This window comes from Thermobia domestica, chromosome 9 (assembly GCF_964235325.1).
Source record: "Thermobia domestica chromosome 9, izTheDome1.hap1.1, whole genome shotgun sequence".
In the NCBI taxonomy this organism is placed as follows: domain Eukaryota; kingdom Metazoa; phylum Arthropoda; class Insecta; order Zygentoma; family Lepismatidae; genus Thermobia; species Thermobia domestica.
This window is the reverse complement of record NC_137462.1, coordinates 60,423,848-60,449,172: the sequence shown is the minus strand read 5'-3', so window position 1 is coordinate 60,449,172 and position 25,325 is coordinate 60,423,848. Positions and strand designations below refer to the sequence as shown.

The window sequence follows — 25,325 nt, the reverse complement described above, 5'->3', positions numbered from 1 at the left end:
CTTATGTGTGCCTAATATTAGTGTACATGGTGTTCAATATGAGTAGGTCGTACTTTTCCTCAACATGAACACACTGTTTAGATCATATCCAATTTTTGTTGCTATTAAGTATCAGTGAAGAAAAGTGTTATAATAAATTGATATAATATTCCTTTGCATGTGAATCAATGTTTATAATATTTTGGTTTGAAATATCTTTATATATTTTGGTGAATGAATACGTAAGTGAAGCAAATACCAATAATATTTTATATTTCGATGTTGAACAATATGATTAATTTACTGAAATATTGGATTATCGTGAGAACATTTACTACCGAAGACAATTTTCCCTTAGTATATATTCACAAAATGATTCTAACAAATCATAAGTACAAAGGACTATATTGAGTAACAAAGAGCGTTTGATATTGCTCGTAACAAAAAATTAATATCTGTATTACGCAGCACCAGTTGATATATATATATATATATATATGCTTTGAAACTTGATGCTTTGCTTGGACCCGTGATTAGTAATATAGACCGATGAAATTTGTCAAAATATAGACATCGCCGCATATAATATACATACATATACGATGGCATGTAAAAAATATTATCCGTGCTAGTTTGCTATCGTCTACTTCAAATGAAGTGAAATGAAATCTTTGAGTTTAACGTCCCACGATTATGTTCTTTAGGCTAAGCGAGACGGGTGATTGTAATCACGTTACAAAACTTCCATCATTTCATTGAAAATAATTGTGCAGTAGGAAGCTCTATTCTATGTATTGGGGACTTCAATCTCTCGGAAATAAACAACTCTATGTTTGATTTCACTTATTCCTCAACTAAGTGCAAAAGCCTCCTCAATTTCATGTCACTATATAATTTAACTATGCATAATAACATACAAAACAGCAATTACCGTACACTAGATCTAATACTCAAATACAGGCAAAATTGAAGTAAACCGTGAATACTTCCACTAATCCCTATAGACAATCACCATCTCCCTTAGCCATCACGCTTTCAGTTAAATGTTTTCCAAAACAAAGAGTGAACAATAGATCATCTCGTTTTAATTTCAAGAAAGTAGATTATAATAAACTGTATCTAGAACTTTCAAAAGTAAAATGGAATTGCCTTTAATATTTAAATGGCGTAAATAAAGCTGAAAACTGTTTTATAAATTAATTGATCACCCATTTGAACAATGCATTCCAACTAAAAAGAATCACAATAATAAAATCTTTCTCGTCTGGTATAACTTAGAAACAGTTCGAAAAATTAAGGAGAAATGGTACCATTAGAAAAGATGGAAGACTGCAATAGATAATAATTCATATTAACGCAAGAAATTCTGTAATTTAAGGAGGGAGTTGGAGTCCAAAATTGCGGCAGCATATGAAGTTCTTGTACTTGACTCCGAGAATTGCAAAGCAGATGATCCAACAAACTTTTGGAATTTTATCGAATATAAAACAAGACCTTTGACGAGTGGTCCCCTAATGCTTAATGGCGAAAGTCTACAGTGCAACAGGGATATTGCAGAGGCTTTTTACATTATTTTAAGTCTGTTTACAATTATAAACCTAAACGTTGAAGCTCTAATGTCGTACGAATCTACAAGTATATCACTCGACACTTTCCAAATTACCGAAATAACAATGCTTAAATCCAAAATGCCATAAAAGGTTCAAATCGCTGACAGTATGTGGCTCTGATGGTATCCCACACTAAATAATAAAGGGATCTATTGATATTATAAAACATCCTATTCATATTCTTATAAACATGTCCGTAAAATATAATGTTTATCCAGATATGTGGAAAGAAGGTGTGGTATGTCCTATTACAAAATATAACAACACTAAAAATATAGAAAGTTTCAGACCAATTGCTATTCTATCTTCATTCTTCAAAATTTATGAAATATATAATATGCAATCGCTTACTTAATCACATTAGTTCTAGAATCTCTGTAAACCAACACGGATTTCTCAAGAATTGATCCACCACAACTAATTTGGCGATTATAACAAACTACATAGCATCAGGACTTGACAAAGGAGGGCAGGTGGATGTAATCTATACAGATTTTAAAAGGCGTTCGATTTAGTTAACCATGACATTTTACTTGAAAAAACAGGTCTTATGAATGTCTTTAAACAAGCACTAGTGCTTTTCATATCATAGTTACGTGATTGTAAACAACCTGTAGCTTACAAAGGCCATATTTCCAACAATTTCAATGCTTCATCGGGAGTTCGGCAAGGATCAGACCTTGGACCTTTGTTATTTCTCATAACTATTAATTACTTAACCAAGCACGTTACGAAAGTACATGCTTTACTCTTTGCAGATGACTTAAAATTATATGCTCAAATTAAATCACTAGAAGACTATAAACCTCCAGGCAGATTTGGAAAATGTAAAATACTGGTGCCACGTGAATAAATTTAGTCTAAACATAAATAAATGCAAAACCATCGCATTTACTAGAAAATAAAAATATATAAATAATGACTATAATATTGATGGGGTAAATCTTTGTAGGCCGGAAACTATTAAGGACCTTCGTGTGACCTTAATATTCGAAAAAAATGTGGTTCATTCCTACATTAAATTCGGACACTATACAGTTAGAAAATGCATGCTTGCATCTTCGGCTCAACGGTATTTCTCTAACGGGTATGCGGTAGTCATTTAAGTCAATGAGAGAATGGAATCGAGTATGTCAAGAAACACAACTATCTCTTTCCACCTATTGTAACATGATAGGTTTTTGGATCTGAGTCTACGGAAACCAACGAAAGTGCGCTCTTACTGTTAGAAGAACGTATAGGAAACGTCCAGTCCACAAAGATAAGTTGAAACCGCTTGAATGTGAAATAACACTGAAAAACGAAAATAAATTTTCAGCGGATATCTGAGTATCCAACACGCGTTCTAAGACAATCCCAGCGTGTTGATTTCAAATATGAAAGCCCTATATCTCTATCACCCAAAGTTTTTGAGATATAGGGATATCATCATCTATAAATTTTTAATATTTTATCAATGCAAATAACTCACAAACTTTAGTTTTACTAGAACACTAATTGCTACCTGCAGCGCGTAAAAACGTGGCCTTACCTAAATAAATATTGTAAATACGTCGCATGTAACATAAATATATTGTAACGTTCTTTTAAAGGCATAATACACATAAAATATACAAATATACACATATATTATAAAATACATACATTCTGAATGCCTTTTTTAGTTTATGGTTTGAATTGCTTAGCTTTAGACTTGCGCTTGTGATGAGCATTTGGCATCTCCCGCTGAAGTGTCCAACAGTAGTCAACTAGAATCGCTGCACTCCATCGACCCTGGTAGTGTGACTCCATCACAGAGATGTCCTGATGGAATCGTTCTCCAAGTTTATCGCTGACTGAACCTACGTTCTCGGGGAAAAAGTCAAGGTGTGAGTCGAGGAGATGAATTTTGAGAGACGCGTTGCAACCAAGCAGTTTATACGCACTAATTCCCTTCTGCACAACATTCACATAGTCATCTTATTTATAATGTCTAAGGAAATTTACTACTACTAACTTCAATGCCACCCATGCATCTCTTTCAGTATCACTTAGCAAGTCTTGAAAGTTGCTGTCAGCCATGATCTTTCTAATTTGTGGACCTATGAACAAACCTTCTTTCACTTTCGCCTAACTTAACTCCGGAAACTTGCTGCACAGGTACTGAGAAACATCTGGTTCGGTGTCTAGTGCCTTCACGAAATTTTTCCATGAGCCCCAGTTTTATGTGGAGCGGTGGCATGATAACTTTGTCACGCTCAACCAACGGAGCACGAAGGATGTTTTTGCTTCTTGGCTGCATTCTATCTCTGATCGGCCAATTCTTCTTTATATAATTATGTTTCCTATCTCTGCTATTCCACTCGCAGAAGAAGCAGCAGTACTTGGTGAACCCTGTCTGCATTCCCATTAGAATAGTGATTACTTTTAAATTCCCACAGATTCGCCAATTGTACTCAGTATAGCGTATTTTTTCAAGAATAGCGACATGGTTTCATATGTCTCTTTTAAGTCTGCAGAATATCCAACAGGCACTGACGCATACCTATTTCCATTATGTAACAACACTGCCTTCAAACTTGTCTTCGAAGAGTCTATGAATAGTCGCCATTCTTCAGTTTTGTGTTCCACCCCTAGACTTGACATAAGACCCTTAACGTCCGTACAGTAGCAAATATTGTTACTCACTGTAAAGAACTTCTTGAGTTCCTTTTGTATATGCCTAAAGCGATAAGTCACTGTATCCGGTGCAAGCAAACCATATTCTTTAAGACGTGAACCGAGCAGTTCACCTTGACCTTTTGTTAGTGCCAGGTCCCGTACAGGGTCTCGAAGTTCACCATTATTTATTAAATGAATAGCTTCCTCAGGTTGGTAGTCAGAGTATGAACCGTTACTAGAAGATGAAAGAGAATTTTCCTCTCACATTTCTTCTTCAGCTGTGTATTCTTCAGGTGGTATTGGTATTGGAAGAGTGAGAGGGTCATGTAGAACTGGTCTGGATATTTTACAGATACACGAGTTTTGTAGGAGAATCCAGCGACGTTTGCCAAACAAAAATAACAGTCCGTGATGTGGTCTTTTGACTCACGCCACATCTTAGGAACTCCGAATGCCAGATGGTTATTCTTCTTTGCTTTCTTTATCCAGCCGTGCAAGTTGCATGCACAGGACAAACAGATGTACTGTGGTGCTCATGACTTTCCACCATCCACCTTGGAATCAAAGTATAGTTCATATGCTTTCTTCAGAAATGGTGTATAAATCTTCCGATGAGATTTGTCCATGAAATAGCCGCACACGTAGCAAAATAAATCTGGTGAATTTGTGCAACCTCTGGACGCCATAATATCAACTATCACTGAAAATGAAAAGAAACAAATGAAATTATAGTAACGCGATCATGACAGTATTTTTCAATGAATACAAAAAATATACACAAGGAAATGTTTGATTGAAATTCAGCCTAAATAAGAAACAAAGTTTAGAAAGAATAGTTTTGAAGCTGTTTGGTTGACTGACTGCATAAAACACCGTAGGTGTTAGCATTTTTCACAAATCCTACTTTTTCATTAATTAAACGTGATTATTCAACTTATATAACTAAAAATTATGTGAAATGTTATGAAATATAGTAAAATATGCCTATACTGTACCCGTATTCCACGAATGCAAAGGTCGGTTTCCAGCCTAAGTAAAAATACTTTAAAAAGTATAAATTTGAAGCCGGATTGCTCTGTCTGCACAACTCATCCCGAATTTCTCACAAACCGAAATTTCCTGCGGTTAAAAATGGTCACCTGTTAGCTTGTTTACCACCAAAAGGAACGTAAAATGTTCTTAAATATAGAAAGACATTTATGTACCGTACATATATAGAAGTATGAGCTGTGCCCATATTCCAACTAAAAAACGCAATGCAAATAATTCCAACCTATATATATATAAGAATAAATTTGACGCTGGATGGCTCTGCCTGCACAATTCAACCCATGTAAAAACATTTTTAGAAACCTAGATTTTCTGCAATTAAAAATTACCACCTGCGTGGCTTGTATACTCACGTTATCCAACAACAAAACGAATGTAAACTGTTCTAAAATATAGCAACACACTTTGATACTATTAATGTATAGGAAGTATGAAACTCAGCTCTTATTCCATCTAAAAGCATGATTTAACACAGGATGACAACATTGCGTAAGAAAAATATTTGCTGGTCTTCCTTTTCATCTAAGTATAGCATAAATTGTGTTTTTAAATTCTTGCAACTTTCTCCCATGTTTCACACCATCCACATAATTTTAAATGCTTTACGTATGCGTTAATGAAATGTCTCAATACAGCTAGTGAGAAAACTATATTTCTTTACAACATACAATACAGAAAACATACAAATTTAGTGCTTTGTTACCAGCGCTTGGTTGTTTCTTTTGTGATGAATTGGCAACAATGTAAAACTTGGGTGAAAAAGTTTCACTCAATTCTTACAAAGAATAATGACAAATTTCCGCTGAAGAAGAAGCAAACACAATGACGTTATAGAGACAGTTGTTTTTCTGCTATACAGCCAGTGGCGAAGCTAAGGGAGGACCAAGGGGGGCCAGGCCCCCTTGTTCAAATTCTTGGCCCCCCCTAGCGGCCGCCCTACACAGTGATATTGCTATAGGTCGACAAACGGTGAGTGGGTCGTTGCTACAAATGAAACTACTACCAAAACGTCTCTCGACAACAGAATTACCAACTGCAGAATATCGTATGTTGCAATAGTCTGAGTTCCGAATAAAATATCTTTACCCGTTTTTGCTTGTAGTTCAGCAAGATCTAATTCACTGAAATCTGTGGGGTGCTTATGCATTGACCTCACTACTTGAACATTCCTTTTAACCTCTGTCCCTTATCTAGTTATCTCCTTTGTTTTGGACAAAGAACCAGAAAGAAAAACCAAATCAGTCTGCATTCTCATTCGCTTCAATGTTGAAAGTCATAAAAATATGAGATGCTTACTTTAAAATAACATACACTGCAGAAAAACATTACACTTGCATTGGTCGAAAGAAGTTTTCGTAAATTACTTATTTTAATTTGTGTATTATGACGACATAGAACAAATTCATAGCATCCATTAAATAATTTGGCATTATTGTTATTTTCAAAGCATCTTAATATAGAGCATCAAAGCATCTTGTTTAATTAACAATAAAAGAAGAGAGCAGAAGTTTTTATTACTTGTGAAATAATCATTCTCTCTTGTTCGCATACTGATCGTTTGAGAAAAATTAGATGCTGAATACTACGAACAAGTACTATTTGCTACCGATACTGGTTCCCCCTTCTAGCCTTGTCTTTAGTATATCTACTTTCCTAACGCTCTTGGCCATTAGCAATTCTGTAGAATCCTTCTGGTACAGTGTTAACAAGCGATACTAGCGGCCTCCAGGTAAACAGAGTCAGCGCTTGATGGACCGATACTACTAACTAAAGCCTGGGGAAATGTAATAAAATTCAGTGATTCTTTGTAAATAAATCGTTCAGAAGTATTTTACTTTAAAAATTTCAACTGTAGTTTAATCCCTGAAATGCTACTTCATATAGAAATTCAAAAATTTATCACTGAGCCAGTGTTGCAATCTCCTGATTACTAAGCATCAGGTAAGATACCGAGATGATACAACTTGGTCGCGGCAGTAATGTTATTTTGTGTAAAAGTGGTAGTTACTCCCGTGGCCAGGTTGTGTCATCCCGTTATCTTATCATATATTTAGTAATCAGAGATATATCAGAACTTTGGGGAACTGATCTATAAAGACCCCATTCAGTGAGTTCAGTCACTAAATACCAAATTTTATCGCAGATTTATATATGTTCTTCGTCAAAATATGGTTAACCATCTCCGAGAAAATTACATTGTGGGAATTATGCAGAACAGTAAATCAGTGGTGACGTGAATTTTGAACAGGATATAAGCTTCCTACTTAATGCTGTGCATTCATATCCAATCTCAAAACTAACAATATTAATTTAGCATCGACTACAGGATAGTAACGTTAAGTTACTTCAACTACATTTGAATTTATTTTAAGACTTTGAAACATCCGAGGCTCAGAAAATAGAAATGATGGAAATGAGTCAATTGGGCCATAAACATTTCGCTAGTGAACTAAGAAAGAATCTTGGTAAACTCCTAAGTCGAAATATTTGCCCACGAGGGATCATCGATCACATTATCTTCCGAATCGGAAGTCATTGTCCTACCGCTGATCATACTTTTGTTTTTGTATTCATAAGCAGTTTTATTAACTACCTAAGTAAACTACATACTTTTTTGTAATGTAAACTGTTTCAAACTGGTATTGATTAATGCTTCTATGTGTTACAGCTGTCAAGCACACAAGTGAAATTAGCTATTTTAACAAGACAAAATATAGACAACTTGCTGTTTTTGAAATTTATAAATCTTCCACCTTTTCTGAAATAATACTGTTCGTTCTACCGTTTAACACAACAAAAAATAATTTGCTTTGTCACGTAATAATACTTGTTTATTAAAAGTTTTAGAAAGGTAACGAAAGTGTATAGTTTATACAAGTGTTTGAAGGTTATATTAAATGTTTTTCTTTGTTGTGAGAGTAAGGAAAATCATTACAATAAACAGAGTAAGTTCAGTTTACTTTTAATGGAGTTTCCACTAGTCTGTTTGTGAGAACTTAACATAGCGGTATGCATATCAGCTTGATTCGAAAGTACAGCTAAAGTTCTGGTAGCTCTGCCTTCGTATGTAATGAGCAAATTCCTAAAATAACTAGCATCATGATATAAGTGCAAATTTCAACGAGGCACTTTGTTCCCTAAATCAATCAGCCACACCTATTTTAAACGCCGTGATTAAGTAACTACTTATATTAGAATGGAAATCAATTGTATAAATGTGCCCTAGTTGTTTGAGGTAGTAAATTCTTATATTTTAGCTGTTTTGAAAATAGTAAAATCATGAACAAAGATGGAAACATTTATCTTGAACACACACACACGCAATATATATATATATATATATATATATATATATATATATATATATATATATATATATATATATATATATATAATCTATGTGAATCAAGTTTTTCATTCATTGGAGATGGCCCCCTCAACATTTTGTTGGGCCCTACGTTGTCCCCCCCCTGAAAATATTCTAGCTACGCTACTGTATACAGCTTCAGATTTTGTTTTAACTTTCATGCACTGGCAGTGAAATAAGAAGGAACATATTTTAGTGGTACGTGCCTTTACGACATCTGTAGTATTCAATTTTCACGGGATCCAACTTCACTGCTAGTTAAGTTCGTCGCCAGGACCGTGACTATTGTTGTCACCACAGTAGTTTAAATTTCCGTAGTTCCACTTCAAGTTGTTACACAAAGAGATAAAATAAATACTGGCGTTTGTTTTTTGTTAAATCACCAATGTTGCTTGATACACGGATAAAGGTCTGCTATCCACAGGGTGCGAATTAAAGAGTATTTTACAAGGGGGATAAAGTGTAAGTCCCAGAAAATCTACATGGGGAAATTGAAGACACTTTGGAAGACACCCAGTTCCACAGAGCGGGATTTGCCCTATTCCTGTGGTAATTCGGATACTGGATATCCGTTGTTAACATGAATACGAATTCACAATATGTGCCCTATAGGTTCATATTAAGAACTATTTTCGGAGAAAACATTTATTCAACTTGCCTCTGCTTTATTCAGCGCATAAGCACACATACTATTTCTGCACAGCTAGTTGGAATTTGAAAATGGGTGTAGCGTGAAATATAAAAGTTGGGCGATATCTTAAAGGCCTGAGGTGATAGAGCAAAACGGTTTTCAGATTTGAATTCCGTATGACAAATTGCATTAGAAAAAGTAAATGTCATGTCAGATATCCAGAGCTTGTTTTTCAGTGTAATTAACGTACGAAATATGGTAAAGTCCACCAAGACCACATATACAAGACATCAAATGGAGGAGTCACTTTCTTCACTCTACCGAATAATTGTTTTGCAAATGATTCATTAACTTTTATGAATGTGTTAATGTCGTGCTTTTTTTTTTCTTTTTCAGGAGCCAATGTCCCGTCTTCATACAAATCGAACATACAGTGCAGTTCAAATTCATACATTGTGTTATTAAATGTGTTTTGACTAGACAAAGTAATTGTTATTCTCTCTTGTCTTGGCCTAGCTTCAATATCCTAGTTTTGAGTATACTGAGCACTAGTTGTAATTCAACTAATACAGAACCAAGACATGACTGTAAACTTTCTATTTTATGCTCTCCCGTACAAACTCTCTTATATTGAACGCACTTAAGTTACTTCTTCCTAATGCTATACTGCTTTCACAAATAGCAGTATATTTTGAAGCAATAGGACATTAAGTTTCAATTCATTTAATTGTCTATCTTTTTAAGTATCAAATAATCCACTAGTTTCTGCTAAAAAGAGTACTACGCAACTGAACAAAGTAAAATTATCTAAAAAAAAAAAAAAAAACATTTCCATTTTCAATCATACATCCAACTTATCAAGATAAGTTGATGTTTGAAGACCACATCATCATCACATTGATGATGACAATCTGATATTTAACAATATGTATCATCTGATAATCTATCTAATGTTTTCAATAATTTAATACTATGTTTGTTATTAAATACACCGTCAATTAATAATTAACTCATTTTCGTCCCAAGTCTCTTTTGTCCAAAATGAAGTAGAAAATAAGGGCAATGTCATGCAACATAAGTTTGAAACGTGAACAGGTAACTTACAAAAAGTTACAATTAAGCTAGCTGAATTGTTTATATACCGTTTCCTGTCTGGTTCACACAAGAGTTGAAATCTCGACAATTATTCCTGAATAAGACAAAGAACAATACAATGTGGATAATCCTCAAACAGGGAGAACTTTTTTTTTTTTTTTTTTTTTGTTAATTGTTAATATAAGCCAACACCGGAATCGGGTACGACGTGTTTACAACGTTCTGCCAGCCTTCTCCAATCCAATCCCATCTTAAAGTTAACAGTTGAGTATACATGTCTTTATTATTATTATTATTCAAAGATATATTTTACACTAGAGGATAACGATTGAAAAATATCGTTTTAAGAATAAAACTAAAAACAGAGAGAACAGATGCATTAGGTGTCATTATTAAAGTTTTTTGAAAAGAAAGAAAAGAAAAACTTCGGCAATAGAGGAAGAGTGGAAGAAAATGTAAAACTTGATATTAATCAGTTAATATGAAGAATTCTAATGTGGTAAGTTTATGTGGTGCAGAATATGGTTTTAAAAAAAACATTGCAGTGTTTTCTCTCTATGGCGCTCAAATTGCAGGTTCGTTAGACCATAAAATTTGTTAGATACTTAATATGGGTTTGGAAAATATACTATCTATATACTAAAATGCCAAGTTTATGTGGTCAAGAAAAGTTATATATTTGTGTACGTGTATATGCTTATGGTCAATTCCTGTGACAATCATATATCTCGGAAACCACAAACTCTATGAAGATGCCGTTTTCACTGATCGATTGCAAATTTTGTGTAGATTGTTCAGTTCTAATTGAGCATTTAATAACAATGTTGGTTATTTCTTTATTACATTTTTAGGGGTACACTGGAAATTTTCAAATTTTGAAAAGTAAAGCATCATATCCTATGGATTATACATTCCAACACCTCACATTTGTATATGGGGTTAGTATATCTTTCCGGCGTTTCTTTCATGGGCAAATAATAATGAAAACCGAAGGATAATCATTTCTCAAGTCTAAGATGAATCTTTATTGTATGGGGTGTTTTGCCCAATGAACACTATATATCACTGACATTATACTTAATTGTGTCTTTAATGTATTTGCTTATTGCATGCATGAAGAAAAAAGCACAGATCATACATAAATAAGAAACTCAAACCGAAAGTAGGCTCAAATCTTGTAAAACTGTGCGAGATATTGAAACAATCTTCCTTTTATGATACCCCTTACCGATTTTTATCAATACGTCCTTCATTTGTTTCTGTAAAGGGACATGTACAGGTGTTGTGAAGAATGACAAGGAGATTCGTCCTCATATGTAAATGATGCGCTGTGTAGAGAGCGCAGGTTCAGCTAATATTATTATAAAGAAATAAAATAAGATTTGGAATTATGTCTAAGATTGCGTTGTTTCTATGAAACACTAAACAATCCTTAAATCTCTAATAAATAATTTAATGTATGTATTAGAAGTACTCACAAATAAGTTTTTTTCTAATATTACTTATCCCTAACTGTATTTGTCCTTCTCTAACGGTGACACCTATCACTTAAAAAGAAAACGCTAAAATTTTGTTAAAATAAGATTATCGTTTACCGTTAAAACTATTTCAACTTCTCTATTTCTTGATTTAAAGTCTAGGTTTCAACTTTATTCATTTTATATTTACTACTCAGTTTAAAGTCAACGAACTGTACATATTTCAAACATAAAATTAGGAATTTAAAAAAAAGAACTTGAAAATCAAATGAAAAGAAATCTTTGAGTTTTACGTACCACGATTATGCCGGTTAGGCTAAAGGAGACGGTGATGAGTAATGAATGAAATGGTGGAATGAAGAAAGTGGGAGGAAACGAGAGAACCCCAAGGAAACCCACGCACACGGTGTTTATCCACCACAAAGTTTACTTGGCGGGGGCTGGGATCGAACCCGGGTCCCTAAGCACCAGAGATGAACGCTCTACCACTGAGCCACTGCGGAAAAAATAACTTGAATGAGTGAACAATAATAATTTGTATACTTTCAATTATGTCAATGAAGAAACATGTAAATATTTGGCTTCACATGAAATGTGAATGTATAAACATAGTCTACACTGACAACAGTGCCGTACGCAGAATTTAATCAAACGGAGTTCAAGCATTCAATTTCATAACCTTTCAGGGCACGTGTAATCAGAAGCAACTCGTGAGGGAAGTTACACCGGTAAAAATTAAAATTTTCTCACTCTCGAAGGAAACTTTCCTAGTATTTTAATATTGTTGTATACAGGAATGAATACATTAGATAACTCTTATTTCGATAGTTTCAAGCGGTATAACTTTAATTTTAACCACTTAACTCCCCTCACAAGCCGTCTCTGCACGTATATATATATATATATATATATATATATATATATATATATATATATATATATATATGCTTTCTAGTTCGGTGAATAGAAATAGAAATAGCTATATTTGAAATGTCATCACATTGCTTTTTGGAGGTTGGGTCAGTTTCAGAATGAAATCTACAGCTCCATAGTGTATAAAGCCGGCCATGAATCAGACTACCGGCAGATATCTTTATAGACAAAATAAAGATATTGATTGCAGTAATCACATATTGCATTTCTCATTACAAGACGGAAAACTACCCAACCAGCACATCACGTTGTTCTAGAGTGTTATACAACCGTGCTCAAGAGATGTGTAATCATTGTTGTACAGCGATTAGTTGACAATGATAATTAGTTACAATAAATACCATACGTCTCCTCAGTGCGCTACAATAATTCTTAATGCAATGATGGTGACAAATAATATCTAAAGTATTTATAGAACAGACTCGCCTCTTTTAAATGTTGGAAGTGTTGTCTTTCCCGATAATAATGATGTAAGAATGCTATGTTACTGGTGATAACCGACTCCTTAAATGCTTCCTTCTTCGACCCGGTTGATATGATACTAGCGATGTGGAGAATATTAAAGACGCTCCCAATACAAATGTGTAAGGTGTCACTATGCTTTCGTACTCTTATCCACCAACTCATGAACAGTTACAAAAGCTGTGTTTGTGACTATACTTTCTGATGTTCCAGGCCCATTTTGGTTCACTGTTGTAACTCTGCCTTTTTTGAACTTGTTAAAACATCAAAACACAAGAAACAGTGACACTATATGTTTTTTTTTTTTTTTGTTTATGTATTTTGTTACCTCTATTCAGTGACGTATTTACGATTTTGTTTCGGGGGGGACTTTGCTAACTTTCGGGGAGGCTTTGCCTGAAAATGTGAACATTCTGCAATATATTTCATATGCTTTACTATAGTAAGTAAGATTTCGGGGGGGATTAAGCCCGGAACCCCCCCTAAATACGCCACTGCCTCTATTACTTCTGGCTCCCCTAAAGCACGATATAAATAAAGGATCATTATGAACAATTCAGTATATATACAGTAGTCCTTTCTACAGGTAATATATATCAAATTCCACCCTTCTTAAATATCGCACTTGCACAAGCTAACATTCATACGGGACCTTCCCAGAAGCAATCAGTCTCAATATTTCTTGAAGAGCTTCTTCTTAATTTGCTCCTTGGGATGCAACACTGCTAAACAGATTTATATTTCCATAGCAATTCATATGCACTGTGTACGAAGTATTTTCGGCAGCAAAGGAAGATTATTACTTAAAATTAAAAGCTTTTTTATATATTACAATCAAATATGGTAACGAAAAGCAAAACTAGCTGCCGGATATGAAGCGTAAAATGCTATTTTTATGACTGAGTATTAGGACGTAAAATTTGTACGTATCAGTTATTAACTATTATTACACTTCAGCCTCTTCCAACCTCACCCTCACTTTCTGGATTAATTTGGGCTTCAATGATGTCAGGAGTACCACTATTTATGTCAGCTACCCGTAAAACTTCGAATTTGACATTAATATCGGTCGTTTTCAATTTCTTTTTTGCATGACATTTCCTTTTCTTCCCTCTACTCCTTAACTTGGACTTAAATCCTATGGGAAGTTTCACTATTCATCTCAATTGATCCCAACCACCATGAATTGAACACTAATAAATACCTAGGTCTTCTGCTTAACTATTACTACATATCATCCTCCCTCACTCATTCGCCCCGTTTGCGAAAATGTGCTTAAAGGCCAGGGTCGACCGACTCATACATTATTAGCGGTATCAAAATCAGCACAGTTAGTCGTCTAGTACGAAAAACTGAAATCTTTGAGTTTTACGTTCCACGGTTATGCCCGTTAGCCTAAAGGAGACGGTGATTATGAGAAATGAATGGAATGGTGGAATGAAGAAAGTGGGAGGAAACGGGAGAACCTCGAGAAAATCCACGCACACAGTGTTTGTCCACCACAAAGTTTACTTGGCGGGGGCTGGGATCAAACCCGGGACCCCAAGCACCAGAGGTGAACGCTCTACCACTGAGCCACCGCAGCCCCTCGTCTAGTACGAATTAGCTGTCAAACATCATTAGGGGAGAACGAGAGCTAGTTGCAACACTTCTATAATTTTCAACTTTACGTATTGTAAAAATCATATTATGCATCCGTGATATTGTTCTGTCACGGGCATGCGTGCAATACAGGTATATTCAATAAATTATTATACAGGGTTTTTCAAAATAACACCGACAACGTTTGGGAGGTGATTCCTGACACCTAAATAAGACGAAAAGTATAGACCAACCTGGGTGCATAAATGCTTAGTTTCGCAGTTATAGACTGCCGAAAACATGAAAAATGAACTTTAAAGGTCCATAGCTCCAAAACTATAGGACCTACCGTAGTCGGGTCAAGACATTACTTAGGATCTAATATGTGCTCTATCGAAAGATACATGTTCCAGAATCCTAAGGTACTCACGCAACAATTTTTGTATTAGTGTGTGCTTCTACCATTGACTCATTGCCATTTGTACATTAACTCCCGTAAAACTTACACTTATATTTCTAAACTAGGTGTGAACCTACTTTCAACCTTCGGAAATAACCCTATCTTTGGAGGGTTGTAACCCAAGAAGAGTGTGGAAGAAAAGGGGGTAAAATCTATTTCATGATGTAAGTATAAACAAATGTGATTTTCCTGCACAGACCACGTATTAATTACTGTTAGACATATACAAAACATAGTACATAGTTTCTTCCGGAAATTCCACTTATCACAGCTTCGAATTACTTTTACAGTTCAATTTATGTTTCCACTACCAAAACATAAAATGAAAACCCATGTTCTTCTATTTCTTCTCAAACAAAAAAAAAAAGAAGTTATGTTTGAGATCGATGTAATAAGACCTACATTTTCTTTTGAGACTTCCCAATCACTCGCTTTGCATTACTTAAAACCAGTGAAGAATAAAGAGGGGGGGGGAATCTATATCACTTCGGATTTTTAAAAAATATTCCATGATATCTTCCGTGGAACTTACCACAAGCAATACTGCTTACAGTTGAAACTGAAGATTCACTTTATTTCATTCCCCTGGAGTGGAATATAACCGAAGGAATACATGCGATGATTGACAAAATAGTTGGCACTGGGAAAATAGGCCGACATAGAATGGAAATCAAGATCGGAAAGTCAAAAGTCATGAGAATATCCCCACAAAAAGCGCCATTAGGGTTCAGAGTAGAATAAAAATAATTTGAAAAGATCAATATTTTCAAGTATCTGGGAAATATATTGACGAGAGACGCTCACTGTACAAAAGAGATTAGGGCAAGAATTGCCACAGCGAACGAAGCATTCAACAACAACAACAACAACAAAAAAGAAATCACTCTTAACTAGCATTCTCAATATTGGACTAAAAAAGAATTTGGTCAAGTGCTATATATGGAGCATTGGACTGTATGGTTCAGACACGAAACAATAACTTCTTTAGCACTACGGAAGTTATAGAAGAAATATTTAGAGAGCTTTGAAATGTGGTGTTGGTGGAAAATGGAGAAGACAAAATGGACAGAGAGAGCAACAAACGTCGATGTTTCAAAACGGATAGGAGAGAGAAGGACACTTCTAGCCAACATCCTTCGTAGAAAGGCCAGTTGGATTGGACACAACTTGCGAAGAAATTGTCTTCTTCATACCGCCATAGAAAGAAGAATGGAAGGGAAGGGAGGAATAAGAAGAAGAAGAATCGATGATTTGAGAAATAGAAGAAAATATTGAGAGTTAAAAGAGGAAGCTGAAGATCGAGAAGAATGGAAGGAACATTTCCAGGGTCAAATTTAAAATTTAGAAAAAAAAAAAAAACAGTAGTCCCAAGACTTGCGGAAGATCAGTATAATAATAATAATAATCTTCGTTAAAAAATATTCGATCTGGTGTATTTTTACCTGGGGATTCTCAATCATCTTTACTGTTTGAGGTTGAAATTTGAAAATGAATTTGGGGTTGAATCCTTTCCCCCAATTTAAATTTAAATATTTTCCGTGGAAATTTAGTAAACTACTCCAATCATCATAAATTATAATGCAATGCATCAGAAGTTACATACAAGGACACACACACACACACACTATATATATATATATATATATATATATATATATATATATATATATATATATATATATATATATATATATATATATATATATATATTTTCTTGTTTTCTACGTGCATGATACAAAATTTATGCTCTGTACCTTTTGCACCTTTGTTTCCATTGACTTATTTCAAGTACGAAACGTGACTGAAAAGAAATATAAAATCTTGTAAAACGTTCATTGAAATCAACATTAGTTCACACAAACGTCCTTACTTTAGCTTTTAAAGTACTAATATTTCTTTGTTTTAAATATAATAACCTATTTATTCATTAGGAAACATAATTTTATTTGCAAAATCAGCAGATTAACATTTATGTGAATATTAATAATCACGACATGCGTACACATATCAAAGCTAAGCCAATAATAAAATAGTTATATAGAGTAAAATATGAAATGAAAATTAAATGTACATGTAATATTATAAATTTAGATATGCTTATTAGACGGAAGAGAAAGCACGATTTTGGTGCTATAAAAAGGCCTACGAAACACATTTTCTTCAGCAGTTAGCTATTGTTAGCAGCAACAGTAACAACTACTATTCGAAAATGAAGGTTCTGGTAAGTAATAACAAATCGATTCCAAATTTATATTGCTAATTCTCTTGTGTTTTCCACTTAATATATATTAATAATTCTCTGATGTTCTTATTAAATTGTATTAGTCAGTAATCGGACTTTTTTCTGAGTTCTTCTATGATTAGCTTTTATAATCGTTCAAACTTCCCGGGGACGACTTTGGCAGCAACTCGGCGCATGTTCAAATCACACGGGAGGATTACCTACACTGTTTCGTATGGCACACCAACAATTGCAGCAGTGCTGTGGACTGTTCTCCGACAATCGTCATGCATAGGTTGTCGAATGGTTTCGACTTTTCGAGTTTTGTGTTTGATGAAGCTCGCTCGGATCTCATGTCTTGTAATAATGTTCTTTAGCTGTTGAAGCGCACGTGCCACTCAAAACACCACGAACGACTCATTGGAACATTACCGTACGCTTACTAATTCATTTTAAGCGTCTTACTGGCAAATTTATCCAGTTTCAAGTAAAATTTCACGTTCGCTCATTGTTTTAACGTGCTGTCCATGATGAAATCAGAGACGTGATAACGCCATGGTCAGAATATTATCAGTTGCACAGCTCCTGATGTACACAGGACGATGTTTCTTGGTATACGGACTTATGAAGGTCGGAAATATTTGCGCCTGTGCATGCAGCCTTACGCTGCCATCTGTTCGCGTGTTACAAAACTAGCCTCGAAACTTTTTGATAGCAACCCGTACACGATGCATAAGTATAATAACCTTACAGAATGGCTATGCCCTATCGTCTGTTTGTGGATAGGTACCAGAACTAGTAGTAAGATAAATCAAGGAGCAGTTTTGTTTTAAAATCGATTCAGCGTCGCAAGAATAGATTCCAATTTCCATCTTTATCTTTCTACTAAAACGAGAACTGGTAAAAATTAACTACTTTCGGTTTCAATATTGATTACCACAGATCAGAAACAGTAAGAAAAGCGAGAAATGCTTTTCTGATACACATTGGTCGTCCTAAGAATAGCTTCTTCTCAAATTTTACTCTTTTATTCAAACCAAAGGATGGAAAACCTATTCTTCCCAGTTTGAACATCTAACACAATAGGGGAGACCAGGGCTATTTGAGTATAGTAAGGGAAAACTCAAAATTTCCAAAAAATGACGCACTTTAGAGTTTAGATAATTAGACCATAATCAACATACATTATTATCGTAAAACATATTAAAGAATAAAGAACCTGTTAAATCATGGAAATTCAGGAAACGAATTTAAAATAAAAATGGCAGAATTCGAGATTACCAAAAATCACGAGACTATTTGGGTTTCTCAGGGGGCTATTTGGATATTTCACTGTATCAACATTGTTTACATTAAGCACATTAGTATTCATATATATTATTAAATTATACCCTTTTCTATATAACTTGTAAAAACACAAGTCAAAAGGAAAAGAAAATAAGTAGAGCAAATCTTTAAGAAAGGATGTTAAGAATAAGTTAAAAATAACCTCCTTCAGCGTCCAAATAATACAAGGCTATTTATTTTCTTATCTGTTACATAATACCGTACACGTACAGGTTCGTCTGCGAGTAGTTTGACTTATCCGTTTTCAAATAAACATTTGTAAAAGCAAAGAAAAAAAGGCAACTCTGACAAAATAACATAAAAAGAAACGTCGTATCGTTTTCTATTCTACATTTTCTGCATTAATTTTCAGTAAATAAAAATAACACACATTAATAATGAAAACTTTAGCTCAAATTTAACTTTTAAAATAAAAACTGAACTGACAATAACATCTGTGTTTAAAATCACGTTTAACTAGTAGTCCTATACATTAAAATCAAATGTATTGTAAGAGAAAAACCAAACCTTGTGCTAGAGAAACCTAAGAGAATTATAATTATTTTTTATACGAACATCAGAGAAATCACTGTTTCTCAAACTTCTGAAATACGAGACAATGAAAGTAATCGAGAAATGTGAAACTGAGAGACACTTGCCACATACAAACTGTTTTCTTCCTTAAGCTCCAACACATATCTCATGGTACCATTGTTTACAACATTGGCAGCGAATCCACTTCACTTTACCGACTGATTTTTTAGAGTAATATTTCACATTGCAGAATCAGCATGGTACATTGTCCTCGGATTTATTCTGATCACTATCATTATCACGTGCAGCATACGTAACACTTGAGGTCATAGGTCTGTTTAGTATTGTCTTCTTAAAGCTTTTTGTTTTCGAGCCAGTTTTGCCAAATCCCTTCACTGATAACTTCCGTTTCATACGAAGTTGTTGCACATTTTCGGAAGAAGTGAGTAGGCGAGTAGTTCGCTTCTTTTTCGTGGAGATACTTTTGACATTTTTTGTAGGAGTGCGAAGAATTTGAAAGAACGTCGATGTTGAGCATGATGGTGTTGCTGATGGACGCTCTTCAGATTCTGATGCTGAAGTTGAAGAGGGAATCTCTGCTGTTGTTTTAACTCCTGCAGTTGAACTTAAACTTGTATCTTTCGGTGAGGTGAGAGTTGTACAAGTGATATCGGTTCTTTTGCTTGCAAATTCAGTAGTGTTGAATAAACTGGCGGGAAGAAACTTATCTTCAGGAATGGCATCTGGGTTGTATGGATATATGCCTGTACAACTGAATCCCTGTATAGCATATGATGGAATTGCTGCTCTATCCCATGTATTCTTAAATATCTTTCCAAAACTGGCTTTCGTAATTCGATTATCACCTGAACTTCCGGGCTCTGATGGACTGATGTTATAAAAGTACTTCGTACCTTCTTGATGATAAAAAGTCTTCATAGGTTTAAATAGTGCTCTATCTAGAGGCTGTAATACATGAGTGCTATGAGGCGGCAAGCACAAAAGTTCAATGTCATGTTGCTCACAAAATTCCAGAGCTTGTAGCGAACAATGAGAAATATGCCCATCCAAAATTAATAAACATTTTCCCTCAACCCTGTTTGTTGGAAAAAATTCGAGCCACCTAACAAACAGTTCTTCATTAACGTAGCCACTATCTGATAAGGAAACATGAGAACCAGTGATTGTTTATGAATTCTTCTCTCATGCGCTGACCTTTAAAAATAACAAATGGTGGGATGTATTGTCCAACTGTGTTGCAAGCAACTATTACGGTGACATTCTCGCCTCTTTCGACGTCAGTGAGAGCAACCACCTCTTTTTTCCCCTTCTTGGCAATGACCTTGCTTGGGTTGTTGTTAAGAGGAAAACCTGTTTCATCCACGTTGTATATACGTTGTGGCATTGTGTTGACACCAATCGTCGAAGAAACAGATTTCAACAGTTGAAAAAAGGCACTCACTGCTTCCTTATTAACGCCCTCAGCACGGGCTCTTGAAAGTCCCTCAGGCTTTCGTAATGATAAGTTCGGATGTCTTTTCATGAAACTTGAAAACTAAATCCTCACCAGCTAATCCTTTGTTTTTCCAAGGATGCGGAATTTGATTTATCGTTACATATCGATGCACAGCTTTTCGAATCGTTTCAGGGGTGCAACCTAGTCCCTTTTCCGCAAGAGTCATAATTCGCAACACCAACTCTTCCTCCTGTTCGTTTGTCAGTACTGTGGGGTGTCCTATGACTTTCGGTTTTGCATTTTGAACTATTTCGTTATTATCATCCAAAGTTAGTCTCAAGCTTTCGATCTGCACTTTTCTTCGCAAAGTTTCAAAAGGAACATTGCAGAGCTGTGAAGCTCCACTCAAACTCAAATCACCTTTTGTTACACTTTTCACTGCCTTTTCCATGTCTTCATTATTCCACTTGTTGTATTTATGTTTTGGTTTGTATGTCCGTACCATTTAAAAAGAAAATAAAGTGTTTTGTTTTACATACATGACCATATAGGAGGCTGAATCATAATACAAAATTAAGATTCATAAATTAAATATATTCACATCAGTTTACACCTGACTCAAATAGCCCCATTTCTTTCGACTCAAATAACCCCATTTTGCTAAAGCTTACGTAGGAACGTATTACTTTCACACGAAACAGAGGAGAGCACCAAAACTTGCGGTTATAACATGTGGACGTTCGGTTTTACGCGTACGGTAATAACTTTACAAATGTTTGCATTTACACAGATTCAGCGCCTTATGTCATAGAAACACAATTTTATATCAGAGCAAAATATGAAGTATTGCAACTCGCCTTGCTCAGAATAGTCGCACATTCACAGCAAGTGATAAGAAACTTGAAGATCAAAGATATACACAACCTTCCCTTAGCCAACGAACTCACAACTGAACGTAGGTTCAGCGTACTGGTGCGCATATTAAATGCGCAGTGACCTTTTTTCTTAAGTTTGACCCAAATAGCCCCAATCTCCCCTAGTAGAGAAATATGATAGAGAACGAATAGCATTTTTCATATGGATTCAATACCGCAAGAACATAATCCGCTTCACACTATATTCCTCTGTTGCAGTCGTGAATAGCATAACCGATGTCACTTTCACTATCATTGCGGTCTCAATATTGATTTCCGTAGAGTTAAAATGGTAATAGAAAGTGACAAAGGCTTTTCGGTATGGATATAGGATCTAAAGAATACATTTCCCTTAAGGTCTTATTCTTCAAATGAAACCATCATCATCATCATCATAGGTATTCTGCCATTATTAACAGGTCACTTGCCGCAACTGAGTAGCTTCTATGCTGCAGAGTCTTCCGCTAACCTCTTTGTCTTTACGTACGACTTTTCTGTTTTGATATCGTCCATCAAGTATAGCCTCCTTCGCCCTCTCCCTCTCTTTCCTGCCACCATACCCTCTAGCATGTCCCTCATGATACAGTTCCTTCTTAGCTAATGTCCCAACCAGTTTCCCTTCTACTTCCCAGTAATATCTAAAGTTATTCTTTCCTCCTGCTCCATGTTATTCAGCGAATACGCTCTTTTATTCGATTTCAACTCTCAATTTTTGTCCACATCCACATTTTGAAAGCTTTCAGTCGCTTTTTTTTTTTAATGTTTGCTTAATATTTGCGCTTTTTCCTCATACAGTTCAATACTCCACACAAAGCATTTTATGAGTCTTTTTCTCAACTAGAACTAAAATCTAGGACTAATTCTGTTTACAATATTGATTCCTACATAGTCAAAATTGACATAGTTTCTTTAAATATTGATTCAACGTCCGAAGAACACATTCCATCTCTGATCTTGTAGCTTTTTGTAATTGGACGTTGTTGATTTATTACTTCCGATTTCCTTATTGAAATCCCAAAGGTTGGAGGTCAATCGTAGTTTCATACAGTGAAACGAAATTCATTTCTTGCATTCAATTAATGTGTACACTCTCATTCTTCTACGTTCTGAAGGAAAATCAACATCTTTCAATTTAACGACCCATGAGTATTGCTTTTAGCCTAGGGGTGACGAATAATTAAATCAAGTGAATGATGGTGGAATGATAATGTTGAAGGAAAATGGAGTACCCAGAGTATACTCACGGACATGATGTTGTTCACCAGAAACCTACTTGGCCGGGATTGAACCAGGGACCCTTCTCACGAAAGGCAGGCCCTCTATAACTGAGCCACCGTGTACCCCACGTTATGAAGGAGAACACCATATCTAGAAATTTGCAAGCGCATATCTGAATGATAAACGGCTCTAATAGATCGTGCCTGTAGGAATAGTATTCTGTTTCTGATAATAACAAGAAAAATGTGTTTAAAACATTTTCTGCATTGAGCTCCTTCGTGGCTCAGCGGTTAGCGTACGCCCCTTTGGCGTGGGAGACTCTTATTCGATTTCCGTCGGAAGCTTATGTGGTCTGAATTCAATGTTAATCAGTAGGTCCCGTCTCATATAGTCTTGCTGCTGAATGGGACGTTAAACTCAAAATCAACTCAACTTTCTGTATTGGTTGGACTTGACCCAGTCACCGTATTTCAAATTAACAATTGTTTACACTCTTCATAAAATGTTACAAATAATTCTAAGTTATTATTCACGTACGAGTTAATTTTACAAAATCTTTGACCAAGAAAGAATCGATATTTGTCGATAATATGTAGATATAAGTGTATCCTTAATCTTTACATGGAAATGACATTAATCTATTCATTACATTGAAATGACATCGAAGTGTTACTATAATAATACACATATTACTTACGTTTCCGAAATACTTATCTAAGGATATTTTGAAAATGCTTCCGTTATTAGTACAGAATATACACTATGCTTGTCTTTTAGCATATTAGTAATGTTTCAGTATTCAACTTAGTTAAGATTACACTTTCAAAAGAATATTGCTCCACTATCTATTAACTGGATTTGACAGTTTCTAACAGAAGAAAAATATAAAGGAAAAAGCCCTGACAGTTCTATTTCAGGCCCCCTCGGAGCCGCGTAATGAACAAACTAGTTCGAATCGTGACACATTGTGATGACATGCCACTGACAGCTCTAGTAACTGATCATGCTATCAACAAGTTACCATGGAGACTAGGCATTGTTGCCCATCGGCGCTATAAATTTGACATTTCAAGTCTGTTCTGAGAAATGTCCCTCCATCTTCTTGCAATAAATAAGGTTGGAATTGCAACGAACTGCAAACTTCATTCTGTACTCTAGAGACAAAATAGCACAAGTATAGCCTTTAACAACACACTTCACTTTTTGTTACATTTTATCTTTTTCAATTGGCAATTTTCTTTCCAGGCAATCGTCCTCGTCGCACTTTCCGTCGCTTCTGCCGTCGAGAAGAAGGAGAAGCGTGGAGTTGTTGGACTTGGTTACGCTGCCCTTGCTTCACCACTTACGACTGTCGGCTACGCTCGCTACGCTGCTGCCGCTCCAGCTATCGCAGCTGCTCCCGTAGCTGCTGTTGCTGCTGCTCCAGCTCTCGCTGCTGCACCAGCCATTGCTGCCGCTGCTCCATTAACAACTTATGCTTCCGCTTCCGCACTAGGCTCTTACGCTGCTGCTGCTCCAGTAGCTCGTCCTATTCTTGCTGCTGCTCCAGCCATCGCAGCCGCTCCAGCTCTTGCTGCTGGTCCAGTAGCTACTTATGCTGCTCCAGCTATAGCTGCTGCTCCCGTAGCTGCTGTTGCTGGCATTCCAGCACTTGCGGCCGCTGCTCCTGTTGCTGCTACATATGCTGCTGCTCCAGCTATCGCCGCTGCACCTCTTGCAGCCAAAGCTTACTTAGGCTAGATTTCTATATATTTTCTTCTGAAAATTTGAATAAATTTCGGCATAGCAACTCATTTTGTCATTTATTATTTCCTTTTCTGTCATGAAATATTTAATCCGATTCTGAGTTAAACTTAATCGCTGGTTGGAGAATAAGTTGTACTTCACTTTTTTCATTAAATTAGGTATTAATGTAGAAATTAAGCTACTAAATAATGCGTGTTAGAAACAGGACACCTTAATCGCTGGTTCGAGGATGAGAAGTTGTACTTCATTTACTTTTTCCATTAAATCAGGTGTTAATGTAGAAATTAAGCTACATAATTTCTACTGCTAGAAATATATATTGATATATCATATAGGATGTTCCTTACCAATTAAAATACTAATCACTGAATTTTTTTAAATGTTTATTGAAGTAAAAGATGAACTAGGTAGTAATTTGGAAATTTCTCAACCACGAAACGTTGCATTTTCCATATAATTAAATGATCTGGTTCACAAGAAGGCTATAATACTGCACGGCAGTCGAACTGACGTTTAGTGTAATCCAATGATTTGATGACGTGTGTAACGCATGTTAAGGTATTTCTAAATACTCAACCCGTTTTATCCGACAGAGACTATATACAGAATACCACCTACCACATT

General features: G+C 35.4%; 1 protein-coding gene across 1 annotated transcript; it reads left to right on the top strand.

The window, feature by feature from the left end:
• Positions 1-1,779: 1,779 nt before the first annotated feature.
• LOC145660829 (uncharacterized) lies at positions 1,780-24,695 on the top strand. The gene is made up of 3 exons (XM_081726249.1): positions 1,780-1,827; positions 17,391-17,507; positions 24,201-24,695. The coding sequence occupies exons 1-3, from the start codon at positions 1,780-1,782 to the stop codon at positions 24,693-24,695; spliced, it is 660 nt and encodes a 219-aa protein (XP_081582375.1).
• The last annotated feature ends 630 nt before the right edge of the window (positions 24,696-25,325 follow it).